Source organism: Chiloscyllium plagiosum, chromosome 1 (genome assembly GCF_004010195.1).
Source record: "Chiloscyllium plagiosum isolate BGI_BamShark_2017 chromosome 1, ASM401019v2, whole genome shotgun sequence".
NCBI lineage: Eukaryota > Metazoa > Chordata > Chondrichthyes > Orectolobiformes > Hemiscylliidae > Chiloscyllium > Chiloscyllium plagiosum.
The window spans coordinates 62,092,669-62,120,203 of NC_057710.1; the positions used below are offsets into that span (position 1 = coordinate 62,092,669).

General features: G+C 40.7%; 1 protein-coding gene across 3 annotated transcripts in view; it reads left to right on the top strand.

Moving 5' to 3' along the window:
• Positions 1–27,535, top strand: part of atp8b5b (ATPase phospholipid transporting 8B5b) — a 269,633-nt gene that overhangs the window by 92,925 nt on the left and 149,173 nt on the right. For all 3 annotated transcript variants that reach the window (XM_043688030.1, XM_043688038.1, XM_043688048.1), the window contains 3 exons: positions 4,056–4,138; positions 21,664–21,822; positions 24,574–24,662. In XM_043688030.1, coding sequence (XP_043543965.1) covers positions 4,056–4,138; positions 21,664–21,822; positions 24,574–24,662 — 331 coding nt within the window. The remainder of the gene's footprint in view (positions 1–4,055; positions 4,139–21,663; positions 21,823–24,573; positions 24,663–27,535) is intronic.

The following is a 27,535-nucleotide window of genomic DNA, read 5'->3' on the forward strand; positions in this document are numbered from 1 at the left end:
ACACTGCTTAACAATGATCAGGCAGGGGTGTTCCCTCCCAGTCAGGGAACACTCCAGCAGTCCAGGACATTTGGCCTCAGAACTTCGGGTGATCAACCTCCAAAGCGGACTTCGAGACAAGCAATGACGCAGTGTGGCTGAACAGAAGCTGATAGCAAAGTTTGGTACCCATGGGAATGGCCTCGACCGGGACCTTAGTGACCCCACTGCACGATATTCTCTCTTTCTGTCTCATTTCTCTCTCTCCATCCCCCCAATACACACACAAACACACCCATGCAGACCCTCCCTCGTACACAAGTTCTCTCACACACATGCACCCTCCTCACTCACACCAACACATGCACCCTCTTACACATGCCCCATCACATTCACACATACACTTAGCCAAGCTTACACACACACATAATCATGTGCACTCACACCCACATGCACACACTCACATGCACACTCAATCTGTCATCCCTTCATGCGCATACATATGAGCTTATGGGGTGAATTTGTTTTTGCAGAAAATCAAAGCCAGTCCCTTGACTGTGGGGCCTTCTGAGTCTTCTGTTTATGTCTGTCGGTCAGGGCTCCCTGATTAGCTCAGGTTCACCATCCCAATCAAGGATCTCATAGTCATGTCAATATGGAGGAATGCTAATGCATCAGCCGAGGAAGGATGTTTCCTACACCTATGTTTAATCTGAAGCTATAATATTTCATTGGGATTGGAGTCAATGTGAGGACTCCCACTGCAACTCCCAGTCAACTGTATACCACAGGGCTACCACTTCTGCTTTATCTGTATTGCTACAACATATCGAGGGATGGTGATGGTTATGTCTGGGATATTGTAAGATATGATTCTGTGAATATGATTGTGTGAGGCTGTTGCTTGACTTGTCTGTGAGACAGCTCTCCCAATTTTGGTATTAGCCCCCAGATGTTAGTGAGGAGGACTTTGCAACATTGACCGGGCAGTTTCAGCTGACATGTGGTCTATCCGGTTACATTTCTTTGTTGAGACTTTGTAATAATTGATACAACTGGCTTAGTAGGGTGTTTCAGAAAATCTGGAGTCACATGTAGGCCAGACCAGCTGTGGATGGCAGATTTCCTTCCCTGAATTTCCAGATAATCGACAATGGTTTAATGATCATTCATGGATTCTTGATTCTGGATATTTCTATTGTATTAAAATTCAAACCGGGTTCCTCAGAACATTAGCTGAGTTTCTAGATTAGTTATCTGGGGATAATACCATTAGGCCATCGCCTCCTTGAGGCCAAAAACTTTCTGTTTCCATAAAATACATTGGGGAGAGTGACAAACCATTACCACGGTCAGGGTCGGGGTGGGGAGGGAGGGCAGGGTACAGTGGCTCAGTGGTTAGTACTGTTGCCTCACAGTGCAAGGGACCCAGGTTTGATTCTGGCCTTGGGCAACAGTGTGGAGTTTGCACATTCTCCCTATGTCTGCGGAGTTTTCTCCCACAGTCCAAAGATGTGCAGGTCAGGTGGATTGGCCATAGTAAATTTCCTATGTGTTGAAGAATATGCAGACTGGGTGGACTAGCCATGGGAAATGCAGGATTACAGGGATTTGATAGAAGTATGGGTCTGAATGGGATGCTCTTCATGGTCAGTGTGGACTCGTGAGGCTGAATGGCCTGCTTCCACTGTGGGGGTTCTATGAATTAGGATCTTGATAACTCTTATGGCCTTTTCCCTGTTTTCATATAGAGATTTGTTTACATTTGCAAGAGGTAAGTTACAAATGTGATAAAGTTACATGAGGTCTAATGTTATATGGGAAATACCAAATATGGAATGTTGATTTAACACAAGTTTAAAGGACACCCAGTTCTCAGTACCATGGTCAGCCACATTTCATTTTTTTCTCACTCAGAGGGAGAGGGGAGAGCAGGTGGGGTAGTTTGAGCAAAGTTTGGAAAAATATGATTTGACATAACAGCAAACATGAATGTTGTTAGAAATTACAAAGCATTAAATTAATTGTTGAATAAACTAGTGATTAATAAAAATTACCATTTAAAAATACAAAGCAAAGATACAAGTAAAGCTTATTTTTGGCTTTTCAGTTCATAAGCAGGTATAGAAAGAGACATATTAAGCCAAGTCATCAATGAAGGGGAGGGGACCAGGAACAAGTGAAGTAGATGCATTTACTTGCTTTTGCCTCTGGTAGCACATATTCCAAGATGGTACTTGCAGAAGAGAGGAATTAGAAGTAGGCAGCCTTTTCAGCCTTGGTTTTCTTCTTCTCCCAGCCCGTTTTCAGGACTATTTTATGCAAGGAGGGGAGGAAGGGCAAAGTGGGAATGCATCAGTCTCACTGAGTTAGTGCTCAAACACACTTTCACTACCATGTCTCCCTCCCCCTTCATTCTTCCACATTGCTGCCCCCACACAGACATTTATCTCCCATAAATGCACATACTTGCCCCTCCCTTTCTTTCACCCCACACTACACTCTTTACTGTTAATCCATCCGTACTCTCGACTCCTTGCTTTTTCTTTCTATTCATTTACAAGATCTAGCGTTGCTGTCTCAGCCAGCATTTATTGCTCATTCCTTATTGTCCAGAGGGCAGTTAAGTGTCAACCGCATTACTGTGGTTTTGGAGTCACATGTAGGCCAAACCAGACAAAGACAACAGTTTCCGTCCCTAAAGGTCATTATTGAACAAGATGGATTTTTCGGACACTAAATAATAGTCCCCAGAACATTACCTGGGTCTCTGGATTAATAGTCAATCAATTAATACCGCTAGACCATTGCCTCCCCTGAACTGCTCACACTAACTCCCTCTCTCTCTCCCTTCCCCTCTCTTCCTCATTTACTCTCTCCCTCACTTATTCCCTCATTCATAGATTGCACAAGTTTGGGAGGCTTGCTACATGGGTTTGGTAGGTGTGTTCCATCATCTTGACTATGGCTATTCAGGGGACCATTGCCTGCATGTGATGGAGTTAGTCTCATCTTGTCTCCAAAACCATTGCTCATCCTGAAGGTTGTTTCCCTGACTCGCTTGCAGTCCTGTACCTCTCACAACCTGTTCCCCTGACCTGCTTGATAATTTGGCTCCTCACCCCCTCACCAAGTGAGTGTCTGATCCAACTTCCAGCTTTGTCTCTTCATCTGCCCAGTAGACTTCCTGACCCATGCAGTCACACCCAACAACTCAGACTCACTCCCATTCCAGGCCTGAGGCTGAATTAAATTAGGTTCTTTCACATAGCTTGCCTGTTCCTCCAGTCAGAGCTCTTTTATATTCTGGATTTAGCTGCTGTTAGGCTTACTAGTGGGAAAATGGTTATGAGGTGTGAGACCAGCCATGATCTTGTTGAATGTTGGAGCGCTTCCAAGGAGCTGAATGGCCTATTTCTGGTGCTGTTTCCTATGTTTCTTTGTCTTACCAATGGGGCATTTGACAAATGCATGTTTAAAATTCATTCATAGGATGTGGTCACTGCTGGCTGGGCCAGCATTTGTAATCTGTCCCTAGTGTGTCCTTGAGAAGGTGGCTTTAAAGTGTCTCTTTTGATTGTTACAGTCCATCTGGTGTAGGTACAGGCACAATGCTGTTAGGGATGGAGCTCCAGCATTTAGTTTGATGAGGTAGATTGATGGACAATGATTGGTAGATTTTCCCACTTCTTGGATCCCTCAGCACTTGCTGCAGACTCAGTCTGTTAGCTATATCACTTCAGGACTTAGCTTGGTCAGTGATGATGCTATTGAACCTCTCTTTGTGATGGAGATTGAAGTCCTCCAAGCAGAATGTATTCTGTGTCCTTGCCACTCTGCATGGTTCTTCCAAGTGATGTTGATCAGTGGAAGAGAAAGGATTGCCATAGGTATTAGCAGGACATGCCCCAACCTGCTGTCATAATTGTATTTTCTATTTGTTTCTGGGGCTTCTGTTATTCTCCTGTACTGTTCACTGCAATATACTGCAATATACAATATTCACTGTTCTCCTTCTGAAATGTAAAGTACAACTATTCTGTCTTTTTTATGAATGTTAATATTAATTTTTGTAGGGAAACAAATCTGAAGGTTAAGCAGGCATTAACTGTGACCTCAGACATGGGCGAGAACACACCGGCTCTGGCTTCTTTTGATGGTAGGTTGATTTTGACTACAAAATTATTTGTCCATTTAATTTTAAAACAATCTCATCAAGATTGAGTTTCTGATCTTGAGCATCCAAGTTCTTTGTTTTATTTCTTATAACACAAATGTTGATTTTAGGTGAATGTGACAGTTACACTAAATAACCTGAAGACTGAAGAAATTATCAAGGATATTCTGAGAAATTTACTCCCTGAATCAAAGGGTGCAGAGATTTATTTTTAACATGTTTTTTGTATTTTACAGCAATCTAGATCCAAGCCAATCAAGGATTTTAACATTTCCAACAGTTGTTTTTACCGATAATTAACACAATTTACAGATAGCAATGCTTACAAACTTGACATTTCTCTAACTCAAACTTCAAAATGGTCACATGCTTCTGCTCTAATCTCTTGTATCATTCTTTTTGGAAAAGATAAGTTTTGTGTCTTTCCATGAATTAACTATTTTTGTTTCTCAAGACTTTGACAAAGATACAAGGTGAAATTATGCTTTTTAACACGCAGTATTGGAAGCCACAAGGCCTATCAGTGTTCCAAAATGCACACTGCTGGCATAAAGCAGATGAGATACCATACTGGTAAAGGAGTTGTATATTTGCAATTTACACCTGCTAATATACTAGGAGCCAGGTTATGTCACTGATTTGACAGTAATGTTGTCACGTTGAAACTCCAGATTCCAACCGGTATCCTCTCTGAACCATGCATAGCTGAACATATTAAGCAACCTGAAAAGCCCCCTGTTAACCCCACAATAAGGAGATCATCAAAGTTTCACTTTTATTTCTTCTGGCTCCTGTTATTCCTTTTTGGTACTTTGCATAGTTGTTTGAATGTACAGTCAATTGTGTGACCATTACTGGAACATGTTTTGCTGATTCCAAGACTTTTGATCAAACCAATTACTTACAAACAGGGAAACATTAGCAGGAATTCCACTTGGAATACGACATGACCTAAAAATTGAATAGAGACTTGAAGGTTGAATAGCAGGATAAATTTTAGGATGAGGAGGAGAAAAGCTCCCTTCCAAGGATGTTAAGAGAGCATTACTTTTACTTGAAACTCATGAAGGAACAATGCGTGAAATTTCTGCACGTCATTAAGGATATCTTCATTGAAATTTATTATCTTCATGCAATTCTTCACACTGTGAAGGTTTCATTTTTTTTAAGATTAGATTACTAAACAGTGTGGAAACAGGCCCTTCGGCCCAACAAGTCCACACCGACACGCAACCCACCCATTCCCCTATATTTACCCCTTTACCTAACACTACGGGCAAATTAGCATGGCCAATTCACCTGACCTGCACATCTTTGGACTGTGGGAGGAAACCGGAGCAAACCCACGCAAACACGGGGAGAATGTGCAAACTCCACACAGTCAGTCGTCTGAGTCGGGAATTGAACATGGGTCTCTGGTGCTGTGAGGCAGCAGTGCTAACCACTGTGCCACCGTGCCACCCATAATTTTCTCGATGTCTCCAAGGAAACAAAGTCAATGTTTTGATGTGAGAATTGGAGACTCTGACAAGCATGTGCTCTCACCATTTGCAGCTTGTAGTTCAGAAGAAGTTGTATGAGGAGAAAATGGAAGTTGAGAAGGAATATTAGTGAAAAGGATACCATCATCTTGAATTGAATTAGCCCTGCTGTTGACAACAGCTTCAGCCATGGCCCTGCCCTCAGCGTCCAATTCCATCTCTGCCTTGGAGATTAAGACTTACTGCTGTGCCTCTCCAAATTTGGATTGTTCATTTCATGCAAGAGAGAGAGAGAGAGAGACATTGGTGTAAGTGAAAGGGAAATCATGTTTGATAAGCATGATAGAAATGTTACAAACAGATTCGAAAAGGGAAACTGGTGGGTGTGATACATTTGGATTTTTTGATAAAATCCATCACAGGAGAATAGTAAACAAGATTAAACACATTGGTTAGCAAACATAAAGCAGAGAGTGGGAATAACTTTCATTCTCAGCTTGGCATGAGAGGTACTACAAGGATCAGTGTTTGGATCAAGCTGTTCATAATCTGAATCAATGATTTGTTTGTAGGCATCAATTGTAATGTTTCCAAGTTAGCAGATGATATGAATCTCATTGGGAATGAGAGTTTTGGGGAGGATGTAGAGAGGTTTAAGAGGGTTTCAACAGGTTAAATGAGTGAAGAAGGGGAAAAGCATAACAGATGGAGTAGTGGAAGAGTATGATAGATGGAATATATTATGCTTAATAATGAGGTTATCCACTTTGAAAGGAGGAACAGAGGCATTCCTTGAAGAATGAGACACTTGATGACCAGAGGATCCTAAGTGTCCTTGCTCATAAGTCACTGAAAGCTGACATACAGGTGCAGCAAGCAATTTGGCAGGCAAACTACGAGTAAGCTTTATTACAAGAGATTTGAGTACAGGAGCAAAGTAGTCTTGTTTCAATTGTACAGAACACTGGTGAGATCTCACTTGAAGAATTGTGTGCAGTTCTAGGCCTCTTACCTGAGCATCGTAGATTCTTTGATATAAAATTCCCTTTTGCATAAAGCTGTTAATTTGGCAGTTATCCAATCCTCTAGCACTTTTCTAGAATCTAAGAATTCTTAGACGATTACTACCAGTGCACTAACTATCTCTGTAATTCTTTTCTTTAATGTTCTAGGTGGCTGATCCATCTTTAACCGTATTAGTTTCCATAGTACTTTTTCTCAGTGATAGTTACTACATTCATCCCCTCTTCCCCCTTTTTTCCCCTTAATGTTTCAGTAATTTTGAAGTTCTATTAGTTTCTTCTACTGGATCTCTTTTTCCCCTTGTTAATTCTTATTTTTCTTTATACGGATTCTGCTTTTTTTCCAATCAAAGATGTCTTGATAGCATACTTAGTCTATGCTGTAATGACAAAGCAACCTACCACACTTCCCTTTTTCCAAGTCACATATTCTTGAAAATTTGGTTGCCAGCTTACATCTCCTTGTTCCCATGTTTACATAATAGCTATATGATCACCTATATTAACCTGTATTTGTGTTGTTAATTCATTTATCTTGTTCCGAATAGAACACATGTAAAAGTAAAGCGACATTTATTTTGCCTTTTACCACGTCTTTCCCAATTCGATCCTGCTATGCTCTTTTCCTATGTTTGCAGACCCTGTCCCTTTCTGTCACATTCTCTGCATCATTATCCAAATGATTGCCCTGTAATTCTGCTATATCCTTTTGCTTTGTAAGCCTACATTTTCCCTGTCCCAAACCCAAAACTGCACCTTTTCTACTCCCTGAGCCTCCTTTGTAGCCCCACTTATTCAATTCACCAGAATACTGATTTAAGTGAAGCCCGTCAGACTGGAACATCTCCCTTCTACCCCTAGTACTGGTGCCAAGGTCCCATGAACTGAAACTCATTTTCACCCATCATCTTTGATCTATGTATTTAACTACTTGATTTTACTTATCTTGTGCCAGCTTGCTGTGGCTCAGATTATAATGCAGAGATTATTACTTTGGAGGATTTACTTTGGATTCTAACTGTTTGAATTCAGTCATTCCTGATGAAGGGCTTCTATCTGAAACGTTGATTGTCCTGCTCCTCAGATGCTGCCTGACCTGCTGTGCTTTTCCAGCACTACACTCTCGACTCCAGTTTCCAGCATCACTTTCTCCTCCGTGCTGCTGTTAGGACATCACATTTGATTCTGTGTTCAATGACCTCAAGCATTTGTCATGATGCCTTCTGTGGCACTGTTTTCATGATCTTGAGGCTAAATCTTTGAGCGTGACATTGTTCATGTAAAATCAACATGACAGCATCAATTCTGGTTCTTTATGTTCTATGATGCTGAGACCTGTTTCTTGCATAGCTGAAAGGTCCTGTCTTTGTTTTCATATGGCTTGTAAGGCCAATATTTATTGCCCATCTCCAGTTACTGTTCAGGAGATCATGGTGGTGATAGTTTTGGGCTTCACATTGAATTCCCACTTGCTCCTGATATTCCTTAATTTCTAAATGTAGAGACCAAAACTACACATAGTTCTCTTGATTGCATCAAATGCTGCAATGTCCAGTCATGAATGGTGGTGGACAATTAAACAACTTACTGCAGGAGGAGCGTCTAAAAATATCCTCACAGATGCCGGTCTTCAAATAATTCAATTCACTCCATACAATTCGAAGAAATGGCTGAAGGCACTGGATACTGCAAAAAGCTATGGACCATAACAACATTCTTACAAAACTACTGAAGAATTTTTTCCAGAACTAGCTGCGCCCCAAGCCAAACAGCTACATACATCTAAACAATAGCATTTACTCAAAAATGGGAAAAATTGTCCAAATCTTCTGTTTTCAGAATGCAGGACAAGTCCAACTTGCCCACGAGATGAAAGGGATCATCAACACTGTTATAAAGCAGCGCTCACAAAGGAATAATCTGTATACTGACATTCAGTTTAGATTCTGTGGGGCTATTTGGCTTCTGATCCCATTACACCCTTAGTCAAAAAATTGACAAAACAGAAGTTAGGTGATAGCGACTTGCCTTGACATCAATGCAGCATTTCGTAGGCCATCAAGGGGACCAAGCAAATTAGTGTCAGTGGGAATCAAGGGGAAAGCTGTGTGCTGGTTGAATCAAACCTAGTACAATGCTTGTGCCTGTTGGAGTTCCATCATCTCAGTCCAAGGACTTTACTGGAGGAGTTCCTTAGAATAGTCTCATCGGCCCAACCACCTTCTTCAGCTTCATCAATAAACTTTGCTCCATCATAAAGTCAGAGGAAGGGACATTTGCTGATAATTGCACTTTTTCAATGCCACTTTAAACTCTTCATACACAGTACTAGGTTTGGCTGACAAGTAGCAAGTAACATTTGTAAAACGCAAACAAGATGGACAAAAAACAGTAATACTGGTAAACAGACATACTCGTTCAACTTCCATAATTCAAAATGGAAAGCCAGTACATTCATGTTCTGGTTTTACTGTTTTTTAAAGTTGTTTTTCACCTATGAATGCCAGGAATTCCCATCTCCAACACGAGAGAATCTAAAAACTGGTCTCTGACGTCCAATAGTATTGCCATCGCTGACTCCCCCATTATCGACATCCTGCATCACTGATAGAAATTTAACTGGACAAACTGTATAAATACAGTGGATAATAAAATCATATCAATATTGTAAATAATAAAATCATACAGTACAAAGATGTCCTTCAGCCCATCAGGTTTGTACAGTTAAAAATACACTACCTACTCTATCTTACGGGATAATGGACTTTGATGTTATGACACTTCAAGTGCTCATGCAGTACTTTTTAAATGTTGTGACGCTTCTTGCCTATACTACCTTCCCAAGCAGTGTATTCCAGACTCACACCACTCTCTGGGTGAAAAAGGTTTCCTCAAATCCTCTCCCTGTCTCCTGTCTTACAGTTTATAACTGTGCCGAATTGAAACTGACCCTTCTACTCAGGGGATAGTTAATTTCAATTCATTCTGTCCATGCCCCTCATACTCCTACACAGCTGAATCAGATCCTACTCAAACTTCTCTGATCCAAAGAAAGCAACCCAGGCTTATCCAGCCTGTCTTTGTCACAGGTAATACTCTGGTGAATCTCCTCTGCACCCCTTCAATGTAGTCACATCTTTCTTGTAGTGTGGTGACTGAAACTGGACACAGTACTTAAGCTGTGGCCTAACCAAAGTTCTCTACAGCTCCTTGCTCTACAGCTCCTTCTTGCTCTTATAATCACACTAAAAATATGAAAGCAAGTGTCCTGTATGCCTGTTAACCAGTCCTGCCACCTTCTGGGATCTGCAAACAAGCACTCCAAAATCCCTCTGAGCTTCAGAGTAACTTGCCTTGAATGTACATCCTTGTATTATTCCTTTTTCTAAAGTGCATCACCTCACATTTATCAGGCTTAAATTACATCTGCTGCTGATCAGCCCATCGGACCAATCCATTTATATCCACTTGTAAGCTAATAGCTTCCTGCTCGCTTTCAACCATCTGCCAAATTTTTGTGTCTTCTGAAAGCTTATTCACCATCTCTTCCATATTCTCAGTTATATCATTTATGAATATCATAAACAATAAGGGACCCAGCACTGATCCTTGTGATGTGCCACTGCACACCAAGCTACAAGAGCAGGTCAAAGGATAGAAACTGAACTGGATAAGCATTATAAATACTGTGGTTATAAGAGCTGGTCAGAGTCTAGACATTCTGCAGCAAGTAGCTCACCTCCTGATTCCCCAAAGCCTGTTGACCATCTTCAAGACACAAGTCAGGAGTGCGATGATATTTTCTCCATTTGCTAGGATTGGCACAGCTCCAATAATACTCAAGAGGTTTGAGATCATCCAGAACAATGTAAACAGTTTGACTCGCACTCGAAGATGCAAGGTGATAACCATCCTGAGGTTTCTTTATGTTTGATCGGATGCCATGAAATTCCATGGGTCTGGAGGGAATGTTGAGCACTCCTATGCCAACTCCGTCTTGACTATATATCACTGTGCTGTTATCTGTGTCCTATTGGTGAGAGAGGACATAGCCAGGGATGGTGGCTTTCGTGTTGTGGACATTTTTGTAAGGTATAATTCTGTGAGAATGGCTATGTCAGGCTATTGATAGTTTTTCCAATTTTGGCACAAAACCCCAGACCTTAACAAAGAAAACTTTGTGAGTCAATGTGGCTTTGTGTGCATCGTTGTCATTCTGATACCTTGGTCGATGGAAAATGGTCAGTTTGGTTTCACCTTTCTTATGAGTCTTTGTATCAGTTCAATGCAACTGAATGGTTTAGTAGGTCATTTCAGAAGGCATTTAGGAGACCAGAACATTGCTGCAGATCTAAACTTACATGTAGGCCAAATCAAGTGAGGATGGCAGATTTGCTTTCCAAGGACTTGAGTAACCTAGATAGTTTTGTACACTACTCAACCATGGCTTTTGATCATCATTAAGCTAACTTTTAATTACAGATTTATAATTTTAATTTAAATTTTACCACCAGCCTTGGTGGGATTATGAATCCATCCCCAGATCATTTGCTTAGATCTCTGGATTACACATCCAGGGACAATACATACCAGAGCTGTAGTCTGGTGTAATACTGTACAATTATATACCATGGCAATAATGTACTGCCTCCCTGTTTGTGAACTGGTTGTTAAATTATATGGCTAAAGTAATAAAAAGTCTCCTAACTTGAAGACAAAGTCAGAAGACACAGAACACCAGATTATAGTCTAACAGATTTATTTGAAACCACACAAGCTTTTGGAGCACACCCCCTTCGTCAGGTGCAGTGAGCACCTCCACAACTTGAAGATAAGAGAAAAATACTGCTCAGATGATGTAGATTGCAATGAATATAAAAACAGCACCTCTTTTCTATTTTGCTTCGAATTTCCATTTGTATCAAATTGTAACTTAGCATTTAGTGCTCTTTACCTTCAAGCTTCATTGTCGCACTCAGTGCTCCTGCTCTATAAACCTGTTTGCATTTAAAGGGCTGATGACTTACTCCCAAACTGCAGCTGGTAACATATGAACATATGAGTCAGGAGAAGGACTAGGTCATTCAGTCCCTTGAGTCTGTTCCACTATTCAATACGATCATGGCTAATCTGATTGTGACCTCAAATCCACATTTCTGCCTATCCTGGTAATCTTTTAACATCATGCTTACAAGAATATATCTCTCCTTGAAAAATATTCAAGGACTCCTTTTCCCCCACCTTATCTGGGAGAGTTCCACCAGTCTCTGTTTTAATTGGGTAACGCCTGATTTTTAAACAGTCACTCAAATTCTGGATTTTCCATAAGTGGAAACGAATTCTCCACATTTATCCTCTCAAGATTCTTCAGGATCTTAGATGTTTCAATGAAACTGCCTCTACGGTTCTGAACTCCAGCAAATAAAAGCCCAGTCTGTCCAGCCTTTCCTCATAAGCCGAGTTACCAATTATGGGTATTAGTCTAGTGAACCCTCTTTGAACTCCATCTAATGCATTTATATCCTTCCTTACATTAGGTGACCAATACTGTACATAGCACTGTAACTTTCTCAGCAGTGGTCTGTATAGTTGAAGTATAACCTCCCTACAATATAATATATTTATATCATCAATGGACACAGGTGAGGTACTGGAAGACTTAGAGGGTGGTTAATGTGATGCCATAATTTAAGAAAGGTGCTAAAGAAAAGCCAAGGAATGATAGACTGGTGAACCTGACATCTGTGGTCGCTACGTTGTTGGAGTGGATTCTGAAGGACAGGATCTACATATACTTGGAAAGGCAAGGATTCATTAGGGAGAATCAACATGTCTTTATGTATAGGAAATTGTGCTTCACTAACTTGATTGAGTTTTTTGAAGAAGTGACAGAGAAGATTGATGAAGGCAGAGTGATGGATGTTGTCTACATGGAATCCAGCAAGGTGTTTGACAAGGCTCTGCATGGTAGACTGGTGAGCAAAGGTTAGATCACATATAATTCAGGGAAAGTTAGCCATTTGAATACAAAATTAGCTTGAAGGTAGGAGACAGAGGTTTAGTGGTGAAGAGTTGTTTTTCAGGCTGGAGGCCTGTGATAAGCAGTGTGCCACAAGAATCAGTGCTGCATCCACAGTTTTTTGTCATTTATATAAATGATTTGCTTGTGAATATAGGATGAATCGTTAGGAAGTTTGCAGATGGCATCAAAATTGGAGATGTAGTGAACAGTGAAGAAGGTTATCTCAGTGGACAATGGCACATTGATCAGATGGGCTAATGGGTTGGGGTGTGACAGATGAGTTTAATCTAGATAAATGTAAGGTGTTACATTTTGGTAAGGCAAATCAGGGTAGGACTTATACACTTAATGTTGGGGCCTGGAGAGTGTTGCTGAACAAAGAGACCTTGGGATGAAGGTTCATAGTTCCTTGAAGGCGGAGTCACAGGTGGACAGGGTAGTGAAGAAAGGATTTGGAGCACTTGCCTTTATTCGTCAGTGCATTGAGTATATGAGCTGGGATGCAATGTTGCTGCTGCACAGGACATTGGTTAGGTCACTTTTGGAATACTGTGTTCAGTTCTGACCTCCCTGCTATGGGAAAGATAATGTGAAACATGAAAGGGTGCAGAAGAGACTTACAAGGATGTTGCCAAGTTTGGAGCTATATGGAAGGCTGAATAGGCTGGGGCTATTTTCGCTGGAGTGTCAGAGGTTGAGGGCTGAGTTTATAGAGGTTTATAAAATCATGAGGGGCATTGATAGAGTGAATAGCCAAGGTCAAGATTAGAGTGATGCTGGAAAAGTGTCATTCCTGATGAAGGGCTTTTGCCCAAAATGTTGATTTTCCTGCACCTCGGATGCTGCCTGACCTGCTATGCTTGTCCAGCACCATTTTAATCTTGACTCTGATCTCTAGCATCCCAGACCTCACTTTTGCCTGAATAGCCATGGTCTTTTTTCCAGGGAAGGGGATTCCAAAATGAGAGGGCATAGGTTTAAGATGAGAGCGGAATGATATATAAAGGTTCTAAATGGCAACGTTTTCACACAGAGGGTGGTATATATAAGGAATTAGCTACCAGAGGAAGTGTGGAGACTGGGACAATTACAACATTTAGAAGGCTTCTGGATGGTTACATGAATAGGAAAGGATTAGAGGATAATGGGTCAAATATTGGCAAATGGATTACTTTAAGATATCTGTTGGCATGGATGAGTTGGACTGAAGAGTCAGACTGATTCCATGCTGTACAACTCGTTAACTCTATGACTCTTTCCTAATTACTTGCTGTACCTGCATCCTTTGCAGTTTAGGCATAAAGACACCTCGATCTCTGAGTTCTGAGTTTTCTCACTGTTTAGATAATCTGCTTTTTAATTCTTCCTACTAAAATGAACTTCACATTTTCCCACTTGATACTGCCACTTGGCATTTTACCACAATATATTCCAATACATTAAATAAGCTTTATTTGACGGTAATTAACTCCCTTTCAGCTGACTGCTTTCAGTTGGTTGACAGAAAACTGCTACTTCCTGATAATTTCTGTTAACCAGGTTTCTTCACTACCTTGCAGTTTTTAAGTTCAAGTCAGAGTCTGATTTGGGAAAGAACTTGCTCTGACAATCCCCACCTGCAGAAAATTCTTGGGTTAGCATTCATTTCTTGTGGTGCTCAGTCCTTACTACCTCAGTCTGATTCCAGTTCATTATTGGCTGGATCCTTATTTGCAATCCAACTACTGGAAATACTATCTTAAGTAGTTTCAATTGAGATTCTACTACAGGGCATTATGGTGCAGGTCATACACCAAAATACTTGTGATGTTGTTATTCTGAATAAAACTAATTTGAATTTTGCTGATCATTACAACTAGGTTCAAATGAACTCCCCTTGGAACTCAGCAATTATTGGTGTATTATTGTGAGGCTTTACACAATGCTTATCTGTGGAAATATTACTTACAAAGAAAAATTATATGAGTATTTATGTAAAATTTTTAGTGTCATTGAGGAATTGTAAATGGTCTGAAGTTACAAAGAATGTGAAAAATGGATGTATTGCATTTTATTGCATGCTCTGTTAAATGATCAGCACTATTACATGGAGCAAAATGTTTCCTCGCATCCACATGACAAAGTGTGGATGATGCCTTGAATAAAAGCTCACTTTCAAAATTCCCATTGTGCCTTTCAAATTAGTGAAAATTTTCCAGGCTGGTGGCATTAAGTGAAATGGAGCCAGAAAGCAGAATCAAGGACAATCGGTAATAGGCAATAAATGCTAGCCTTGCCACTGACATCACATGAACTAATAGGAATAAATAAAACTCACCAAACTTCCAAAATAGTGCATTAAAAACATTCAAATCCAGGAATGTGCTATCATGAAATACACTGAATGACTTCTGGCAGCTGTCATTCACATCATTATATCATAGTTGAGAATGCCCAAGATGACCACCAAGTATTTGTAGATGCAAAATGTTTTCATCTTGGATGCATTGCAGATGATTTACAACAGCTGAATCCCTCCTTTTTAATGCCTTGATTGAACTTCTCTCCACCACACTCTCAAAAAGTGCATTCCAGATCCTCTGGCTGCACCAGCATTTGTTGTGCATCACTTGTTGCCTTTGAAAAGTGATGATGAGCTTCCTTCTTGAACCACTGCAGTCCATTTGCTGTAGATAGTCTGGCAGTGCTATTAGGGAGTGAATTATATGATTTTGACCCAATGATATTGATGGAGTGGCAGGATATTCCAATTTTGAATGGTGAGTGGCTTTCAGGTGATGATGGTCCCAAGTATCTGTGGGTTTGGAAGATGCTGTCTAAGGAGCCTTGGTGAAATTCAGTAGTGAATCTTATTGATGGTACATACTGCTTCTATTAAGTGTCATTGGTGAAGGGACTGAATGTTTGTGGGTGAGGTGGCAATCATGTGAGCTGTTCTACCCTAGATGATGTCAAACTTTGTGAGTGCTGTTGGACCTGTTCTCGTCCAGGCAAGTGACAAATATTCCATCACATTCCTGACTTATACCATAGATGGTGGACAAGCTTTGAGAACTCAAGACATTTCAGCGATAGTAATACCTTTGAGGTAATGGTGAAGTAGTGTTGGTTAGATTCTGTCTTGTCAGAATTGGTCATTGCTTGGCATTTGTGTAGCACACATGTTATTTGCCACTTGTCATCCAAAACCCGGATATTATCCAGAATGGTGCTGGACATTGTGTGAACATCCCACTTCTGATGTTACAATGAAACAAAGATCATGGATGAAGCAGCCGAGCACATTACCCTGAGGGGTTCCTTCAGAGATTGTCACCGACAGACTATGATTCCCTCTGACTCCAGTTTTGCTCGAGCTCCTTGATGCCACATGTGGTTGAGTGCAGCCTTGATGTCAAGGGCAGTCTGTCTCACCTCATCTCTGGAATTCATCTTTTTGTCTCTTGTTAGAGCAAGGTGTTAATGAGTGTCACTGGTGGAACCAAATTGAGCCTCAGTGAACAGTTTGCTGCTACAAAAGTGTTACTTGATAGCAATGGAATAGGTAAGTGTGAGGTAGCAGAATACAGTGTATTACACTTACACTGGTGGAGTGGAGAAGGTCATTGAAATTTTTGAGTCAGTGCTTCCAAGTTCTTCTCACCTTGAAGATGGAACTGAACTGGGTGGTGATCTCAGACCAGGCTTTCATGCTGTTGTGGTGTGACCTCCTCTGCCGGTCCTCTGGAATGAGAAGTCTTCTTGTCTTGCAGGTGTCTCCAGGTCCCTCTTAGAAAAGCGTGGTCCGAGCTAACCTTTCTGTGCCATCTTTCTTGACTCCCAACACAGACAATCGGGATAACTTCCAGCCGGCAGCAGTCCTGCAATGGACTTTGAAAGGTGGCATGATCCCAATGGTTGCTATTTTATGAAGGACCCTACCAAATGGTGAGTTCCTCCGTGAATGGCGCACAACAAGATGGGCTGGCAAAAAGGCATGATTCTTCTTGCTGCGAGAGATCAAACAGCAAATAATGCCACAAATTTGGTAAGATTTGGCAAGAAAACTCACTTGGCTTTGCAGCGAGAATTACTGCACAAAATTGATGCTACTCACACTTTGCCACAAAATGCTAAGATTCCGCCCCTTGTTTCTAGAAATTTTCAAACAATTCAAGTTAAACTCATTGATGTTTTTAGCTTATCCTCACACCCTGTTTTGAGCAAGGATGTAACAGTTTGAATACTCTCGTCCTCTGAGATCATCTCAGAGTCTAAGGAGGACTCAGTAATTATGTTCAGTGCCTCCATATTTTCAACTCTTCCCTCAGTATACTTGAATGCATCTCATCTAACCTCAGTGTCTGTCACCTGTTAAGTACAGACAACCTATCCAATATCTCCTTTCTAACTGTAACACCTTCTAGCAACTATATTACCTTCCTTCTCACCAAAGCCTTGGTTGCATTCTGTCCTTAATAAAATAGATGCAAGGTCTTTGTTTAATACTTCAGCAATGTGCTCTGCATCCATGAAAAAAAGAGATTGAAGAACAGAAAGTCCTTGCAAGCTAAAAGGATCTTCTCAGCGACCTTGTGGCCTGTTGCTATTGGACTATGCTTTCCAGGTTTTTATTTTACTTTCCCTTTTTGTTAATATACAGGAGTCTACAGGAGTTTTAGAAGAACATTAAAGTTTAAATTAGTGGAGCCATACGTTGTTAGTTCATGGCTTTTTAGTAATGATAAGAATGAACTTATTTGTAATAAATAGCACTAGTCTGAGTTTTCTGTTAATTACTTTCCAGCAGGTAGGTAAACTTGGGACTTTGACCCTGAAAATAGCTAGGCTTGTGAATCAATGAACTTTCCCAAATGAGTGATAACAACGCTTATGAAATGTTTGGAATTCCCATTTATGTAAATTGCCGTAACTGCCACTCTTCCATACTTTCTTTTTGCCTCTCTGCTTTACTCCCCATAGCTGCTTTTCAAAGATTCAGGCCCAGATTTCCAGGGAATTGCAGAAAATGAAAATAATTGTCACCTGGAGCCTGAATCTGGAAGTAAATTTAGTAGCTATGGTAAAATCAGTTAAGGAGAAAAGTGGGCACTGATTCAGAACTCAGGAGGAATCCAAACTGACCCTATTTTCTTTGGACCAAGGGTTTTAGTCTGTAGTTAGTGAGTGCTAAACTTTGAGATTATATTTAAACACTCATGAAAGGGAGAAAAGTATAAAGAATTGTCATGCTGTCAAGATATTTAAATGTCCTGATCTTAAAAAATTGAAAATACAGCCTGTCTATGAGTTGAAAATAAACAGTTTTATGATTTCAATAGCTGGTGATTTGATGGGGAAACTAACAAGGAAGACAGTAGAGCAACAATGGCAGGAATTTCTGGACGGTAATTCAGGCATCGCAGCGGAAATTTGTCCCAAGGACAAAGAAACATACCAAGGGGAGGATGAGACAACCATGACTGATGTGGAAAGTCAGGGACAACATAAAATCAAAAGGAAAAAGCACACAGTGTGTTGAAGATTAGGGAGAAATCAGAGAATTTAGAAGCTTTTAAAATCTAACAGAGGACAAATAAAAAATCAATAACCAGGGAAATGATTAAATAATGAGGGCAAGCTAGCTCGTAAATTTACAGAAGATTGCAAGAGTATTTTTACACATATAAAATGTAAGAGAGAGGCAAGAGTGGATAGTGAAATGCTGCAAAATAAGGCTTGAGATGTAGTAATGGAGAACAAAGAAATTGCAGAGGAATTGATCAGATGCTTTGTCTTAGTCTTCATGGTGGAAGACATCAGCAGCACACCAGAACTTCAAGAGAGTAGGGGGTAGAAGTGAGTGTAGTTGCCATCACCAAGGAGAAGGTGCTGGGAAAGCTGAAAAGTCCAAAGGCCGATAAATCACCCGGACCAGATGGGCTGTGCTGAGGAGATTGTGAAGGCATTGGTCCTGATTTTTCAGGAATCCCTGGAGTGAGGGAGGTTTCCAGAGGACTAAAAAATGGCTAATGTAACACTCCTGTTTAAGAAGAGAAGGAGTCAGAACAAGAGGAATGATAGGCTGGTTACCCTGACCACAGTCGTTGATAAGATTTTAGAGTCCATTATTAAGGATGAGATTGTGGATTACTCGTAAATGCATGGTAAAATAGTGCTGAGTCAGCACAGCTTTGTTAATGAGAGGCATGCCTGACATATCTGACAAAGGAGAGCCAGTAGATGTGATCAGTTTGTATTCCCAAAAGGCCTTTGATAAGGTGCTGCACAGGAAACTGCTAATTCAGCTAAAAGCCCATGGTATTAGGTGGCATGGATGGAGTACTACCTGACTGGCAGAAGGCAGAGAGTGGGGATAAAGGGGTCTTTTTCAGAATGGCAGCCCATGATAGTGGACTTCCACAGGAGTTAATATGAGGACCACAACTATTCACTTTATACATTAATGATCTGGACGAAGGAATTGAGGGTGTTGTTGCAAGGTTTACAGATAAGACAAAGATAGGTGGCTGGACAGGTAGTGTTGAGGAAGCAAGGAGGCTGCAGAAGGACTTGGACAGCTCAGAGTGGCCAAAGAAGTGGCAGATGGAATACAATATGGGAAAGTATAAGGTCATGCACTTTGGTAGGAAAAGTTAGAAGCGTAGACTGGTTTCTAAATGGAGAAAGGCTTCAGAAATCTGAAGCACAGTGGGACATAGAAGATCTAGTTCAGGATTTTCTTAAGATTAATTTGCAGGTTTACTTGGCAGTAAGGAAGACAAGTGTAATGTTAGCATTCATTTCAAGACAAATAGAATACAAGAGCAGGGATGTACAACAAAATTTGTTGTAATGGTACCTTATCAACTGGCATTTGATAAGCTGGCAAACATTTTATACCTGAAATACTCCGATATACCGCGATGTCTTATTTATGCCATAAATAAAGTATAATAGCGATGCATTACTTTTCTGTTACTTACTTTTCACATTGATTTTAGGAGGTGTTTTGAAGTATTTACATCGATTTTTTGAGGGCTGCAGATGTCTCAAAACTTTGTTTCGTCAGCGTTTACTGCGGTTACCGCTTGATTATCCAGAATATTTCATCAACTGGTACACCCTGGTCCCATAGGTGCCAGTTAATAAAACATTTGCTGTATTGCTGAGGCTGTATAAAGCTCTGGTCAGATCACATTTGGAATATTGTGAACAGTTTTGGGCCCTGTTTCTAAGGAAGGATGTGCTGACCTTGGAAGGGGTCCAGCTTAGGTTCAGAAGGATCATTCCAGGGGTGAAGGGCTTGACATATGAGGAGCGTTCAGGACAATGGGTCTGTAATCAGTGGAGTTTAGAGGAATGGTTGTGGACATGGAGATGATGTTTCCAGGAATAGTGGAGACTATGACCCAAGGACAGAGCCTCCAAATGAAGGGACATTCCTTTAGAACTGAGATAAGGAGGAATTCCTTCAGCCAGAGGATTGTAAATTTATGGAATTCATTGCTGCAGAAGGCTGTGGAGGCCATGTCATTGAATATCTTTAGGACAGAGATAGATACATTCTTGATGAGAAAAGGGGTCAATGGTTATGGGGAGAAGGCAGGAGAATGAGCTTGAGAAATGTATCAGCCATAATTGATTGACAAATGACCTATTTCTGCTCCTATATCTTGTGGTTGTGTAACTCTCAGTATTTTCAGTAAACCATTAATACTGCATAACTGTTTCCATAACCTGAATATTCACACCAGTGAACTATAAATTCACAGTTTGATTGAGAGCTTAAAGAGGTAAGGGTTTTAGCTTGTATTTGATGTAGGATTATAAACACAACCACTTGTTTCTATGATGATTAAATACTTGAGGTACTTTAAATACATTGAATGTGATTTCATGAACAGTAGTGTGTTTTTCTGTATAATTTAATCTGGAGTAGATAATTTGACCTTTATTTCATCTCACCATGGCTCTTGAGGTTTGCCTCTGGTTAGTAGGTGGCTTGCATCATGTGTACAAGAGAAATGGATGGTAGATTGGGACAAAGAAAGAGTATAATTTAATACCATGTTAACATAAGGGTTTTAAGAGGCCATGGTGATTTGTGGGGGGTTTGAATAGGGCATGGGTGGTGAAGAAGGGTGAAGCCTGGAGGACCTAATGTTTAACAGAACAACAAGTGAAACTTTGGCTAAGCTGCTTCAACACTCGACTCTCTGTGGCTACTTCTGACCTGCATCCAGAGATGGCAGGCCTCATTCCATCCTGCATCTGTCTGTACCAGAATTAAGATTCTGTCAATCAGGGCAAAATTTTTCCTGAGGTGGGTGTGGCAAACCTTGCCTATGCACTTGCCTTAGAGGAAAGATTCTGGTCTCAGCGTCAAAATACTTTGGACAGATCAGTTGGGGAGCAACTCTAACATTTCATTAACGCAAAATAAAGAATTATAGATGTTGGAAACCTCAAACAAAAACAGAAATTGCTGGAGAAACTCAATAGTCAAGCAGCATCTATTGAGAGAAAATGGTTAACAATTCTTCATTGCAACTCAGGCCAGTTGAATTTCTCCAGAAGTCTTTGCTTTTGTTTCTGGCATTTCATTGCTGTTTTCACTTCTCATGCCTTAAATTTCATTATCTTTTTTAAAATTTATTTTTGTCCAATAAGTAAGACCAGGAAGCAAGAGTGTTTGTTTCTGTTCATTCATGTTAATAAAAATTCTGAATTACATTTGCCAATCTGAAAAGTTATCTTGATACCCCTTAAGCCAAGTATTTTTAACGTTTTAGTCAAAGTAATGGTGCAACCACTTATGTTGAAGACAAATGGAAAGAGATTCTCCTTTTAGAGTGAGTTATGTCCCATTCTTCACAGGATCCCCAAATTATGTTTTGTTCTGCCTAGTTCTGAGCACTTCTTGCCCAAAATTATGTTTTGACATGATGATGAAATTATCGAGAAAACATTTACTTATATATGCCTCCTTTTCTATCCTAGGTGAGGTTAGATGTGAAGCACCCAATAACAGGCTGGACAAATTTAAAGGAACACTTACCTACAAAGAAAACAAGTATCCTTTAGATAATGAAAAAATACTATTACGTGGCTGCACTTTGAGGAATACAGAATGGTGTTATGGACTTGTCATCTTTGCAGGTAGGTGAAAAGCAAGAGGGCATTTTTAGTCAGTGTCCCAATAACAATGCTGTTTTGAAAAAAGTCTCTAACCTTGTATGAGCAAACCTAAATTATCCCAATTTACTTCTATCAAAAGCTTATGTAGTTTTTCACTTAATCGAATCTCCCTATAGCGTGCTCTGCTCTGCAGGAAATAATCTCTGCTTCACTTGTCTCTCTAACTGAATACTGTCATCCACATGCCTGGTACCATTCTAGTCAATGCCCTGTATCCTGTTCACATCCTTTCTTATGTGGGTGTCCAAAATTGTACACAAAACTTGCAGCTGGAGAATGGAAAATTCCAAATGGAGAAAAGTAGCCGAAAGCTGCAACACAAAGGGACTTGGGGCAGCCTGTGCATGAAACACAGACAGCTAACAGCAGGTGCAGCAGATAATCAGGAAGACTAATGGAATATAGACCCTTATTTTAAGGCGGTTAGAGTACAAGAACAGGGAAGTCTTCATGCAACTGTACAAGGTACTGGTGTGATCATACCTGGAGTACTGAACAGTTCTGGTCCACATATTTAAGGAATATATTGCTTCATTGAAGGCAGTTCGGAGAACCTTGACTAGGATGGAATTATGTTATGATCATAGACCAAGCAGTTGGGGACTCTACTCACTGGAGGTGAGGAGGTGAAGAGGTGACAAAGATGGTGGACAGACGTATGTCAATGAATATGGACTCAGGGTCTTCTTTACAGGCAGAATATAGATGTTCTGCAGAGGAGGGTGGTGGTGGGTGTGGACGGTTCAGGCCTTTGCTCCAGGAAGAAGCCAAGAGCCCTGAGACCATCCAGGTAGGGAATGGACATACAAGGGATTGCACATCCATGATAAAGAGGAAGTGGCTGGAAACTTGCAAATTGGAAATTCTGAAACTGGCATAAATCATGGGCAGGGACTGGACCAGAGACAAAAAACGAAGTCACATTTGGAAGAGATGAGTTCTCTGGGGAGCAGCTGAAACAGTAGGTCTGCCAGGCAGTCATGTTTGTGGATTTTCGGAAGGAGGTAGAAAGAGACGAGCGAGGCTGGGTGACCGTCAGCTTAGAGACAGTTACGGGGAGGGGTTAGTGATCACTAGTTGAAATTGGGTAGTGACAGTCATTGATACAATGGCCTGATGTGCCATGGTGGGGTCATGGTCCAGGGGAAAATAAGAGGAAGCATCTGACAGCTGGCGCTCAGCCTCTGCAATGTAGTGGTCAATATGCCAGACTACAACCGTTATTGACAAAAGAGTCAGGGTTTGATCTAAGCACATGGAGTATAATCAGTTTGGAGGGTGATATGTTGGATTAGGTGGGGGAGGCGGGAAGCGGGGTGCAGAGAAATTGAGGCTCATCTTGAAACAGTTCTGCTCCTCTCTCTGACCATGAGCTTCCAGTTGCCTGCCACTTTAACACACCACCCTGTTCCCTGGCCAACATTTCTATCTCCTGCTTGCTGCGGTGCTCTAGCAAAGCTCAGTACAAGCTGGAAGAACAATATCTCATTTTCCACTTGGGGATCCGCAGCCCTCGACTCAATATCAAGTTCAATAATTTTAGGACCTGTACTCCCCCATGTCCTAACCCCCTACCACTCACATCAGGTCTTGTTATCACAGAGTCTGCCATGACACACTACCTATTGTTAGCCACTAACAGTCACCACTAATAGCTATTCACCCTCCCAGCCAAATCGTTCTGGACTCCTTTGTCTGTTCAACTGTTCTTCTCATTCTTTGAGCTCTATCTCTTCGATTGTTTCCTCCTTACCCCCTCCCTGACCCTATCTTCTGCATATAAACCGACATTTTCTTAGCTACCATCAGTTCTGAGGAAGGGTCACTGGACCTGAAATATTAACTTTGATTTCTCTTCACAGATGCTGCCAGACCTGCTGAGCTTTAACAGAAACTTCTATCATTGTTCTTAAAGATGATACTTGGAATAAGGGGTTCAGTTATGAGGAGAGATTAGACAAATTAGGCCTTTATTCTCCAGAATTTGCAAGATTAGGGGATGATCTAATCAAGATCTTCAGAATATTAATAGGGAAAAGACAGAGGAGATAAACTCATTCTACTGACTGAAGATTGTAGAACTGGGGGCATAAGAATTAGTGCTCAGCCATTTAGGAAAGATGTTAGAAAACGCTTCTCCATGCAAAGGTTGGGGAGATTTGGAACTTGCTTCCTCAATTGGTAGTCGATGCTAAATCAGTTGTTAAATTTAAATCTGAGACAATTTTGTCTTAAGCAAGAGTATCAGGGAATATAGACCCAAGGCAGGCATATAGAGTTAGGCATGGGAAGAATTTCTTCTCTCTGATGGTTACGAAATTTGGAACTCCTTGCTACTGAGCATTCTGAAATCTATATTTAAGGCTGAGATATGTGGATTCTTGATCAGTAGGGGAATCAAGGAGTATGGGAAAATGCAAGAAAGTTATCAAGAGGAATATCAGATCAGCCATGATCCTATTTAATTATGGAGCAGGCTTGAAGGGCTGAATGGCCTACTCTTTGCCCTGTTTCTTACCGCCTCATGGTCTTAGCTGAAGTCTAACAACTGATTTGTAAAGGTTAATCATATCTTCCTTGATGTCTGCCCTTTTTCATAATCTCTGCATCTTATAAAACTAAGAATTCTAATTTTTACTTTTAACTGTGAAGTCAATTAACCATTCTGAACACAGTATTTCTTACATATAATTTATCAACTCTTATTTCAAGGACAAGACTCAAAACTAATGCAGAATAGTGGATTGTCAGCTTTTAAGCGAACTAATATAGATCGACTGATGAATATTCTTGTTTTGTGGGTAAGTACATGTTATAAGCCCTTTTACTTTCTTCAGGCTCAATCAATATCATATAAACAATCTGTGGTGGGGTATATTGCGAAGTTTGTGGCAAATCTTTTGAATGGAACCAACTAAATGGTCAAATGCAGCCTTGATGCCAAGAACAATAACTTACCTCTCTGGAACTCAACTCTTTTTTTCCTGTTTGATCCAAGGCAATAAAAGGTTAGGAGCTGAGTGGTCTTGGACATCAGTGGCCAGGTTATTGCTAAGTAGATACTGCTTGATAGCAATGTTGCTGACATTACCTCTCACTTTCACTAATGGTTGAGATTAGAATTATGAGGCAGTAATTGGCTGGGCTGGATTTCTCCAGGTTCTTGTATCCAGAAATAACTGAACAATTTTCCACATTGCCAGGTAAATACTACTTTTGCAGCTGTGCTGGAACAACTTGTTCTGGAGCACGTCTTTACTGCTATTTAAGGAATGTTGCCACAGCCTTCGCAGTATCCCATGCCTTCAGTCATTTTTTGATATTACATGGCATGAATCAAATTGGCTGAAGACTGATGCATGTGATATGGAGACCGCAGTAGGAAGTGAGATAGATAATTCACTTGGCACTTTTGGCTGAAGATGATTGCGAATGCACCAGTTATCTCTTGCCCTGATGTGCTGGTCTCATTTATCATTGAGAAAGGCAACATTTGTGGAACTTCCTCCTCCAGTGGGTTCTTTAGATGTCCAGTACCATTCATGACTGGTTGTGGCCAGATTGCAAAGCTTATCTGTCATCTGTTGTTTGAGGAGTTACTTAGCTCTGTCCGTTACTTGCTGCCAATGCTGTTTGGCATGCAGGGAGTCCTGTTTTGTAGCCCCACTAAATGCTGTATCTCTTTGTGTGCTTTATAACTTTATGACACCTCATTTTTAGGTGTGCCTCCTGCAGTCTTCAGATATGCAGAATAAAGGTCAGCTTTGAAAGCAAAAACATGAGAACAAGATGCTTACTTTTGGCGAAAGAATGAATATCAAAATGAATAATGGAGTTTATAACCTGAAGTAGTTGAACTCAGTACAGAGTCTAATAAGTGCCTGAATGAAAAATGAATTGTTTTGGGTTTAACTAGAATACTGGAACAGTCCGAGGACAGAAGTATGAGCATGAGAGCAAGATGATTAATTGAAATGACAAGCAACCAAGGTTATGCTTGCCATCAAAAAGATGATTTACTGCAAATTATTGCATTGAGAGCAGTGAAGTACAATTAAATTACTGCTTCAACTAAAAGAAGTGTTTGGACCTTGGGCAGTGAGGAGGAAGTAAAAGGCCAAATGTAATATATCCTGTGGTTCCATTGGAAAATGTCAAAGAAGGGGGTTTAAGTATTGGAAATGTTTTAAAAGTGGTCCAGGATATCATGGAGGAAATGTTCCTTCGAATGCTAACATGGGAAGGGAGGGAGAGAAATATTTAGAGTCATAAAGTCATACAGCATGGAGACAGACCCTTTAGTCCAACTAGTCCATGCCGACCATGATCCCAAATTGCAGTTGTCCCACCTGCCTGCATTTGGCCCATGTCTCTCCAAATCTTTCCTATTCATATACTCATCCAAATGGCTTTTAAATGTTGTAACTGTACCTGCATCCACCACTTCCTCTGGCAATTCAACCACCCACTAACCACTCTCTGTAAAAAAAACTGCCTCTCTTGTCCTTTTTAAGTTTTTGTCTGATCACCTTAAAAGTATGCACCCTAGTTTTGAACTCCTCCATCTTAGGGAAAAGACCTTTGCTATTCACCTTATCTATGCCCCTCATGATTTTATAAACCTCTAAAACCATCTATAACGTGTTCTGCTACCTCAATGCACTTTTGTATGTATAATCTCTCTGTATAGCATGCGAAATAACACTTTTCACTGAAGCTCAGTACAATCAATCAATCAATAAGTTAAGCCCTCAACCTCCTATGCTTCAGTGGAAAAAGTCCTAGCTTATCCAGCCCATCTTTATAACTCAAACCTTCCATTCACGGCAACATCCTAATAAACCTTTTCTGAACCCTTTCTAATTTAATGATATTTAACCTTCTCCAATTTAATAACATCCTTATTATGCAGAGCAACCAGAACTGCAAATACAACTCCAGAAGAGTAATGTCCTGTGCACCATCAATGTGATGTCCCAACTCCTATAGTCAAAGGTCTGAACAATGAAGGCAAACGTACTAGATATGATGCAAATTTCAAAGAATTATGTTCCTGAACCCTTAAGTCTCTCTGTTCGACCCATGGTCCTACCATTAATTGTACAAGTCCCTTTTTCCTAGGATGGTGACGTCAGCTTGTATGAGAGGGCATAACTACAAATTGAGGGGTGATAGATTTAAGACAGATGTCAGAGCCAGGTTCTTTACACAGAGAGTGGTGAGGGCGTGGAATGCCCTACCTGCTAATGTAGTCAACTCAGCCACATTAGGAGATTTAAACAATCCTTAGATAAGCACATGGATGATTTTGGGATAGTGTAGGGGGATGAGCTGAGAATAGTGCACAGGTTGGAGCAACATCAAGGGCCGAAGGGACTGTTCTGCGCTGTATTGTTCTATGTTCCCCCCTTGTTTGTTTTACTAAAAGCAAATACATTGCATTTATCCAAATTAAACTGCATTTGCCACTCCTCAGCCCATTGACCCAATTGATCAAGATATCTTTGTAATCGTAGTAAACCTTACATAGAACATCACAGTGCAGTACAGGCCCTTCAATCCTCGACTTTGCACCGACCTGTGGAACCAATCTGGAGCCTATGTATCCTACACTGTTCCATTTTCATCCATATGATTGGGGAGTTCAAAACTAGGGGGCATATTTTTAAGGTGA